Below are 8,996 nucleotides of genomic sequence, written 5' to 3'. Positions count from 1 at the left end.
AAAAAAAAAAAAAAGGTTTCAAATTAAAAGGAACAAATTTGACGTGGCAAAGAAATGATACAGAAAGCGATGTTTATAAGCTCATAGTCAAGAGGAGGAGGAGGGGGTGGGGGGAAACTTGATTATAATAACTGCAAGGACGCTTTAGAGGAAAAACAAAGCAGAGAGAGAAGATGGTGTATAATTGAATTTACATTCATTTACATAGGTCACAACGGCTCTGTGGCGGGATAAGCCGGTGATTCTGGAGAAGCCAGGGTCAGGTTGGCGTTTTAAAAAAAGGACGAGATGCAAATTTGGGGGTTGTGACAGATTTATTGCAACTAATATTTACAGAGGAAACAATCACACACAAAAACACTTGCAGGCGGGATTTACATTTCAGGTCCCTAGTGTCAAATTCCAATTAAACGCTTAGATAATCGATTTCCCATGTCCATTTCAAGTGACATGTTGACAATGTGTGTCTACACTGTGTTTACACTGACGGACCACAAGAAACAACACCCAGGCACAGATGCCCAAATTGCACCCAACTCCACAAACAACAAAATTGGGCAGTGAGAACATGAAGTCAACAGTAATTCTCTTACGAGTTCAATTCGTTCCGTGACCAACTTTACTTGAAGTTCAAATCAATTTTCCCCATTGAAATTAATCTGTTCCAGCTCCCAAAAATGACACCACAGTTTTTAAATTATATTTTTAATCAAGTAAAAGAGCACTATATTGTATAAAAGAGAATGTAAAGAAATGAACTTTTTTACAAATTGTAATTACTGTACGTACTGTAGTATTCGTGTGCTTGATGTCTGCCTGTAAGGAGCGTGGCCCAGTGAGTGACATCATGAGCTAGAGTCAGGTTAGCCAGTTAAACTGCGTGTGTCAGGGCGTGAGTGGTGGCCATCAGCAACAGCGAGTGTTCTCATTTTGAATTTGTGTATTTGACTGTCCTGTTTGATAAACGTCTGAAAGTACATTGGCAACCATGGCTCTCCTTGCCCACATGAGAGGGCATTACAGTACCTGAATTGCTCCATTTTTTTTTTTCACTTCGCTTGAGGCGCTGTCTAGCCGAAGCTCGCCCGTAACTAAAATGTTGGCTTCAACACAAAGCAAAAAAAAAAAAAAAGACCAAGCAAGGATTCGTAACTCAAAAAAGACGGAAATTGTGTAAAACAGAAAAAAGTTTGGAAATGTTGGAACATTTGGTTGTGTTGAGTTTTGTAATGAAATTGTGTCTTGATTTTGCTTTTGTTCTTTATTCATGTCATTAATTTAGTCCATCCATTCTCTGAGCCGCTAATCCTCACAAGGGTCGCGGGAGTGCTGGAGCCTATCCCAGCTATCATCGGGCAGGAGACGGGGTACACCCTGAACTGGTTCCCAGCCAATCGCAGGGCACATACAAACAAACAACCATTTGCACTCACATTCACACCTACGGGCAATTTAGAGTCTTCAATTAACCTACAATGCATGTTTTTGGGATGTGGGAGGAAACTGGAGTGCCCGGAGAAAACCCACACAGCCACGGGGAGAACATGCAAACTCCACACAGGTGGGGCCGGGAATTGAACCCCGGTCCTCACAACTGTGACGCTCTAACCAGTCGTCCACCGTGCTGCCTAATTTAGTCTTTTCTTACAATATTTAAAATTTTGTTTCCATGAAGATTGTCTTGTATATTGTATATGGTTTAGATGTTGAGTTTTGTATGTGAATAACTTATTGTATTAATATGACAGGTAATAATTATATAGCGAACAAGGGGCATGACTACTGCAGGTTTTTTTACTTCCTACTTCTTTTTGAACATGTGAACTGTGCCGAAGGATGAAATTGACTGCCTTTTTCTTCTCTCTTTTATAATGATCTTTTTTGTTTTTATGTTCAAATCAACCAGTTCAGGGTGTACCCCGCCTCTCGCCCAGAGTTAGCTGGAATAGGCTCCAGCACGCCCGCGACACTAGTGAGGATAAGCGCTACGGAAAATGAATGAATGAATGTTCAAATCAAAGTAGAAATGCTACAATTGATCTATTAATCGACAACTAATTCATTATGAAATTCATCGACAACTACTTTGCGATTAATCATTTTAAGACTCTTAAACTTAAAACTGTACAAATCCTTTGATTTCACCTTCTCAACAGTTAAATTCTCTGATTTCTGTAGTCCTCCATGAATCCAGAACCAGAAATCTTTGTGTTTAAAAAATGGACTTTTGCAAACATAGGCTTTTACTTAAAAATAAAAAAAAAACAATGATCTTTTTTTTTTTCTATTTTCTGACATTGTACAGACCAAACCAGTAAATGAATAATCAATTTATGGGAAAAAATGATAATCATTTTAATCTATTATGAAAATAATTGTTATTTGCAGCCATAGTATGACTAACCTGTAATTGACAATTTAGTTGAACCAGGAGTAGCTTCACAAGTGTTTATCAAACTAGTAGCCCTCCGCATTAAGCGGTACCAAAGAAGTAGCTCTCAGTTTCAAAATGGTTGCAGTAAAACATCACACCCTTTCGTGTGATATTGCTTAACTGTTGTGCATTTGGTATGGTTTAATCATTAAACAGTACCAAATTAACAACAATAATTACTTAATGAACACTAATCGGATAAAAATGTATTCTGCAATAAACCTGAACACCAAAAGACATTTTTAACTGATTATTCGATGAATCGATGGAATAATCGATTCTGAAAATATTCGATAGCTGCAGCCCTATATCAAGGCAATCAATCAAATATAGCATTTAGTTGGCCTGGGCTGACTCCCCCCCCCATGAATTTAAATGATGTAACCTGCACATTAATCCACTCTACACTGTATTACCTATTTAATGAAATATGAGTCTCTAACATAGCATATTTGAAGCACATTTAATTGTCTATACTTTTGCTGTAGTTTAGATTCACAGCAGGTGTTTTTTTAATGTTCTTTGTTTATATATTCAGATGTGGGTGTGTGTGCTTCACCAATTGGTATATTTCAGTGACATCAAGCTGGCATTGCGACGTATGCTGCAACCCCATTGGCAGATATCCCATACATAGAGTAGTAGAGACCTGACTGCATTTTTTCTCTTTTTGCTGCCATGAATCATATCCCAATTGTGCCACTTGAACACTTAAAAAAAAGTGAATTGTGTCACTTGAACCATGCAGCGTAAATCCAGCCTCAGTCTCTCCTCTCTCCAAAATGGCTCCTCATTGGAGAATGCAACGTAACCACGAGCCGGCAGACCGCGCGTACTCCTCGTCTCCTCCTCCCACGTTGTCGTCATCATCATCATGATCATCAAGGTGTTCTAAGTTTAACAAAGAGGCCACAGGAATTTGTCACGATACACGTAGTCTAAAATTAACACTGTAATTTGTGAGGCGGTAAATGAAAACGGGAGAATTGTGCGTCTTTTTTACCGTCAGTCTCCTCGTCGTCTTCCGTGTCCCCCTCGGACTCTAGTGGCAATTCTAACCGGATGTCTCTCTTCACTGTGATGTCCCCCCTGTTGCAAGGGCATTGCAGTAAATAAATATACTGTAAAACTCCATTAAACACACACACACACAAATTATTTAAAAAAAATTAAATAAAATGCAATATAGCAGGGGAACATTGTACTTTAACTCTCACATTCACCCCTATGGACAATTTAGAGCCTTCAATGAACCTAACATGTAAGTGTTTGGAATGTGCGAGGAAGCCGAAAAACCCACGCAAGCACGAGAACATGCAAATTCCGGAGTTGCGATTCAAACCCAGAACCTCAGAACTGTAATGCCGAAGTGCTAAGCTCTCATCACCATGCTGCCCATTTTTACACCAGTTAAACAAATTAGCCCAAGGATTAAGAATTGTTGAAATCTGACTGTTTGTGCAGGGTTTTTCCTAGCTCAAATTGAAGCAGAGGTGGTACCACTGTTGCAGTGCACTTGCACCAGTTCAAACAAACACCTTTTCTGCAACGTATTTATACAGTGGACCCCAGCTTTCGCAGGGGATAGTGACCAGGCTGGACATGGAATAGCAAAAATCCTATTTTCGGTTTGCAAATGCACTTGGTATGGATGAACGGAAGGATCTATGTTGTGCGTCTTCTCTTGCTGTGCAATGATAATTGACTCCGTGCATAACGCGTTGCTGTAAACTAGTTGTCTGCTTCACGGCGTAAGGTGAAAGAAAAGCTGGAGGCAGAAGTCCCCCGCACCCTCGATCATCCAATCACAAGTCTAATAGCTGCCGCGATGGTGATTGACGTGGTAAAAAGTCAGAAAATCATTTTATTTTGATCCAAAAATAATCTCTACAGTACTAATGGTTAACATAATCAAATTAAACAAAGGGCTAAACTGTCAGAATGGCTCCTAAGAAAAGGGAAACTACTAAAGATAAAGTAAGGTAGAACTCATAGATCAGCGGAAAGATCTGTGCTTCTTGTGTTGTGCAACCGTCATTGACTCTGCATCACACAATGCAACTAAAAAGGTAGCCACTGTATCTTTTTTTTTTTTTCTTCTCTTTATTAGACTGAAAAAAAATGAGAATCCACTCGCTGGTGAAAGTGTGACTGAGGGAATAAAAAAAGACAACAGTTTCTTGTGCCTCAATCAACCAATGAATTAAAAAAGAAACGGACAAAATAAAAAACACCTGAATCAGAATTTTCCTTATGTTGTTATGGAAGAATACTCTTCTTTAATGGAGGAGCTGTAGTCCTCATCCCCTTTCCCTCCTTAGTTAAAGTTAATGAGCAATAAACCGCTATCATGTTTATTTAATGCATAGATCATTTTACACTGGTGAGTCCCAGGATTCACATGTCTAGAAACAATGAGACCCTGCAACTTATCATCACAGCGTACACATACAGTAATCCTCCTCTATATGACGGTTGTTGCTTCGCGGTCCCGCTATATTCCAGATTTTTATTTGTACAATTGGTACAATATTTTGTGTTATCCATTGCTCTTGGTATATCTTTTATTGTCTGTGTAGATTCTCAGTCATCCAGGTCTTGCACAAAATGAACCACGCATCTTAAAATAACAAAACCTGAATTTCACAAAAAAAAAAAAAAAAAAAAAAAAAAAAAAAAGATTTACTGTAAGTGAATGTGAATTTTGCTGTTGCGATTCCCCTTGGTAAGTGCCACTCTCATGTCAGAGGAACGGACTTGGTTGTGAAAATTCACAACAAAATCTGTTCCTTTTCTTTGTTAGTTCTACAATCCTCAAAAAGGGTTCATAAGTAAGAGTAAATGTTTGGGCTCTCTTTATTATTGGATGCGCTGTCTGACGCCACAGCAATGCTATTCAACTCAGGTGTATCGCTGAAATGTTAAATAAAGATAGTTTAAAAAAAGAACAAAGCATTTCAAATTGAGGCGCAGTGCCACAATGGTAAACGCCCACCTTGACGCAGCGTTGCATTTTGAACGGCATGAACACGGCATTCAAAATGCAGTGTAAGAAGGCTTTTATGGATATATGTGTGTTGAGTCCTCCGTTGAGTCCCGACTTAGTGGGTTAATGACTTTATACCAGTGGTTCTTAACCTTACACCACCCTGGGGTTCGGTGAGGCAAACACCCAGGTTAACCACTGGTATAGAGTCATTAGCCCACTAAAGAGGCCCCACAAATGTCTTAAAGCCTGCCAAATTTGAATGAATAAAATAAAAAAATAAAAACATGTATGTACTCGAAAGCACTTGGGTGTTGTCACTGTTTTTAAATCAGATGCCATACATTTTAATGTCACTGGTATTTTTTAGTCTTTATTTTTATTTATTGTATCAATGTTGTCGTGTTATGTATTGTATAATTTCTGCTGCCTGTATAATTTCTGATGCCTCTTGCCAGATTTTATCTCTAAGCTTTTACCTGGTTAAATAAAGGATGCATAAACTGTAAACCACAGCCTGCCCTCAAGCTGCTGGACTGTGATGTGAGACCTTCACATGGCAATCAACTGATGCTAAAAAACTGAGTTCGCTGAAGTCAACTACTGCCTGAATATTTGATAACGTGTGCCGCTGTGGTTATGGTTTACAAACAGTTACACAAACACTCACACATATGGTGGGAAAGTTGTCTGTGTGTGAGTGTTTTGTGGGGAACAGACACACAACTCAGAGCGCTGAAGTTTTAACTATGTCGCAGCGGTCGATGGAGCTTTTTAGCTCCGGCCCTTAGCTCGTTAGCTTGCAGGCTAGCGAATGTAATACACAGTTAACTTCCTTTGTCCGAGTTGCGTGCATCTACGGTGCAAACCTGATAGGCGCGGCGGGTGTTACCACAACAATTAAAATTTTATCAAGTCCAAAAAAAACTCCCATGTCCATTGTGTGTAACGATAACTCGCCCTACTCTACCTCTGATTGGCCAACACCAAGACAGGATTCGTACTTTTGATTCACTGATAAAATTTAATCACACACTGATAAAAAGTACAGTGGAACCTCGATAGAACGGACTAATCGGGGCTGCGGGTCGCCCGATATAGCCGATTGTCCGTTACATGGAAGCACTTTTTTGGGGGGGCCATATGTACCCATATTACTGTGCAGTACAAAATTATTGTTTTGTAGGTTTTTTTCGTGGCCTAAAATGGCCAGTACAGTACGAATGTATTAGAATTTTTTTTTTTTAAAAAGCTTGAAAATGTTTGAAAGTTTCACGTTTTATCAAAACCGTTTTATCCAAACCTTACCACGCCGGTGTGTTTGGTCATGGTGACATTGTTGAGGTACAGTACTCTTCGTAGATGCTTTCATGAGCCGCAAGGAATTAAGTGTGCTTCCTAGTTACAAATTGGTTGCCAAAGGTGAACAGCTTGACAAAACAAAACAAAAAAAACTGTCACTATACCAAAAATAGCATGTTCCAGACTCCAAAGATTCCTCATAGCAATCTCTCTCTGCCATCACTCTATGCACAATAGACAATAGATAGAACCATTATCACCACACCACATCAATGCTCCACATTCAACACAGCCACCACGTAGGCACGGGAGGCACATCTTTTGGAACTGGATCTAGTCATATTGTATTGTATATCTGTGACCCGGAAACGTGTCAGTGCGATTCTCTGCCTGCATTGCGCCACAGCACCAGTAAACAACAACGGGCAATTCTGGACCTGACAGACTTTGTCAACAGCATTTTAAGTGAAAAATCCAAACTATTTTTGGACACATTGTTCAGCCCTGACGGTCCGGTTTATCCGATATATGTTATATCGGGGTCTGTTTTATCGAGGTTCCACTGTATAAATTCATTTGGGGGCAGGAACAGATTAATTAGATTTTCATTCATTTAAATGGGAAGCATTACCTCGGTTTGCAAACGTTTCGGGTTACAGTACGAATTAAGTTCGTAACCTGAGGTTTGACTCTCAGTCATGGGTGAAAAAAATTGTTGTGGGCATGTGCTATTATTTAATTTTGCACATAATATTTTCTGATGTGGAGCTCACCAAAAAAGGTATTCAGTTGTTTAATTTCACACTTGTGTGCAGGCACTCCAGAGACCCTTTTATATGCATAAGCAATTAAAATATCCCATTTAACAAATGGAATTTGAAAAAATTAGTATGCAAATAAGGGAATATAATTGACCAGTCTGCACCGAGCCCCGTTTTTTAAGACGGCAGCATACCTCTGCTTCGCGGAGCTGGGGAGCTGCTCCCACACGACAAGGTCGCGCCCGCCGCTGACCCAGCGGTGGTCACCGCTCCCTGTGGTCCACGTTGCGAAGCAAAGCATTCTGGGGGCTCGTGGCCAGGTCAGAGAGGCCAGGTAGTGGCACTGAGGCATGGAGAACACTAGAGAGAGAGAGAGAGAGAGAGAGAGAGAGAGAGAGAGAGAGAGAGAGAGAGAGAAACAAAGGGATGGAGCTTGAGAGGGTATAAAAGTAGTTGGGATTTTGTGACTGACTCACAATTCAGTGTGCTCTCGCCATTGGTCACGTCGTAGCAGGAGCCAATTAAGAGGCCGGCTGTCTGGTGGACACAATCTGTTACCCCAGTGATGCTGCCGTGATTGGTCAGTTTGGATACTGTTCCTGTGGTAATTGGACAGATGTTAGGTGAAATATGAAGCCCCAGGTGCTCCAGGCTCTCGTATGTTTTTTGTTGTTTGTATTTTTTCACAATTGTCATTTTAGAGGAGAAAACCAACCGCCAGGAAAACGCTCTTACTCCTACATAATGTAAACTCCGAACAGCAATTTTATAAGTTGCAGAAAACAAATTAAATTTTCTTTAAGAATTTGTTTGTATTAGAATATTAGGGCCATAATAACAACTTTAGTCTATTATAGGCGGCACGGTGACGACTGGTTAGAGCGTCAGCCTCACAGTTCTGAGGTGCGGGGTTCAATCCCCGTCCCCGCCTGTGTGGAGTTTGCATGTTCTCCCCGTGCCTGCGTGGGTTTTCTCCGGGCACTCCGGTTTCCTCCCACATCCCAAAAAACATGCATGAATTGGAGACTCTAAATTGCCCGTAGGCATGACTGTGAGTGCGAATGGTTGTTTGTTCCTATGTGCCCTGCGATTGGCTGGCAACCAGTTCAGGGTGTACCCCGCCTCATGCCCGATGACAGCTGGGATAGGCTCCAGCACGCCCGCGACCCTAGTGAGGAGAAACGGCTCAGAAAATGGATGGATGGATGGATAGTCTATTATAAAATTCTGACTGATATTTTGTACTATACTGTATTATTACTTTTTTATTCATTATATAATGACTTTATCCTCATAAATTTCAGATTTTTCTTGTACTATTATTATTTTATCCTCGTAATTATGCATTTTTTTTCCCTCAGAATATTGTGATTACATTTTCCTAAATTCCTGACGTTTTTCTTGTACTTTCACTGCTTTTTTAACCATAATAGGAGGCCTTTATTTGCATAGAATTCAGACTTTTTTCTTGTGCTATTAATACTTTTCTTCATAATAGTATGACTTTATTTTT

At 40.1% G+C, this 8,996-nt stretch overlaps 1 protein-coding gene across 3 annotated transcripts in view; it reads right to left on the bottom strand.

Moving 5' to 3' along the window:
- Positions 1-295: 295 nt before the first annotated feature.
- The window catches only part of si:ch211-154o6.3 (uncharacterized protein LOC563854 homolog), a 31,730-nt gene continuing 23,029 nt past the window's right edge, over positions 296-8,996 (bottom strand). For all 3 annotated transcript variants that reach the window (XM_061776366.1, XM_061776364.1, XM_061776365.1), the window contains 4 exons: positions 7,960-8,082; positions 7,678-7,843; positions 3,438-3,523; positions 296-3,325 (listed from right to left, as the gene is read on the bottom strand). In XM_061776366.1, coding sequence (XP_061632350.1) covers positions 3,225-3,325; positions 3,438-3,523; positions 7,678-7,843; positions 7,960-8,082 — 476 coding nt within the window. In that variant the 3' untranslated portion in view covers positions 296-3,224. The remainder of the gene's footprint in view (positions 3,326-3,437; positions 3,524-7,677; positions 7,844-7,959; positions 8,083-8,996) is intronic.

The sequence above is a fragment of the Phyllopteryx taeniolatus genome, chromosome 6 (genome assembly GCF_024500385.1).
Source record: "Phyllopteryx taeniolatus isolate TA_2022b chromosome 6, UOR_Ptae_1.2, whole genome shotgun sequence".
Taxonomy (NCBI): Eukaryota; Metazoa; Chordata; class Actinopteri; order Syngnathiformes; family Syngnathidae; genus Phyllopteryx; species Phyllopteryx taeniolatus.
The sequence above is the reverse complement of the archived record's forward strand: the minus strand, read 5'-3'. Positions and strand labels throughout refer to the sequence as shown.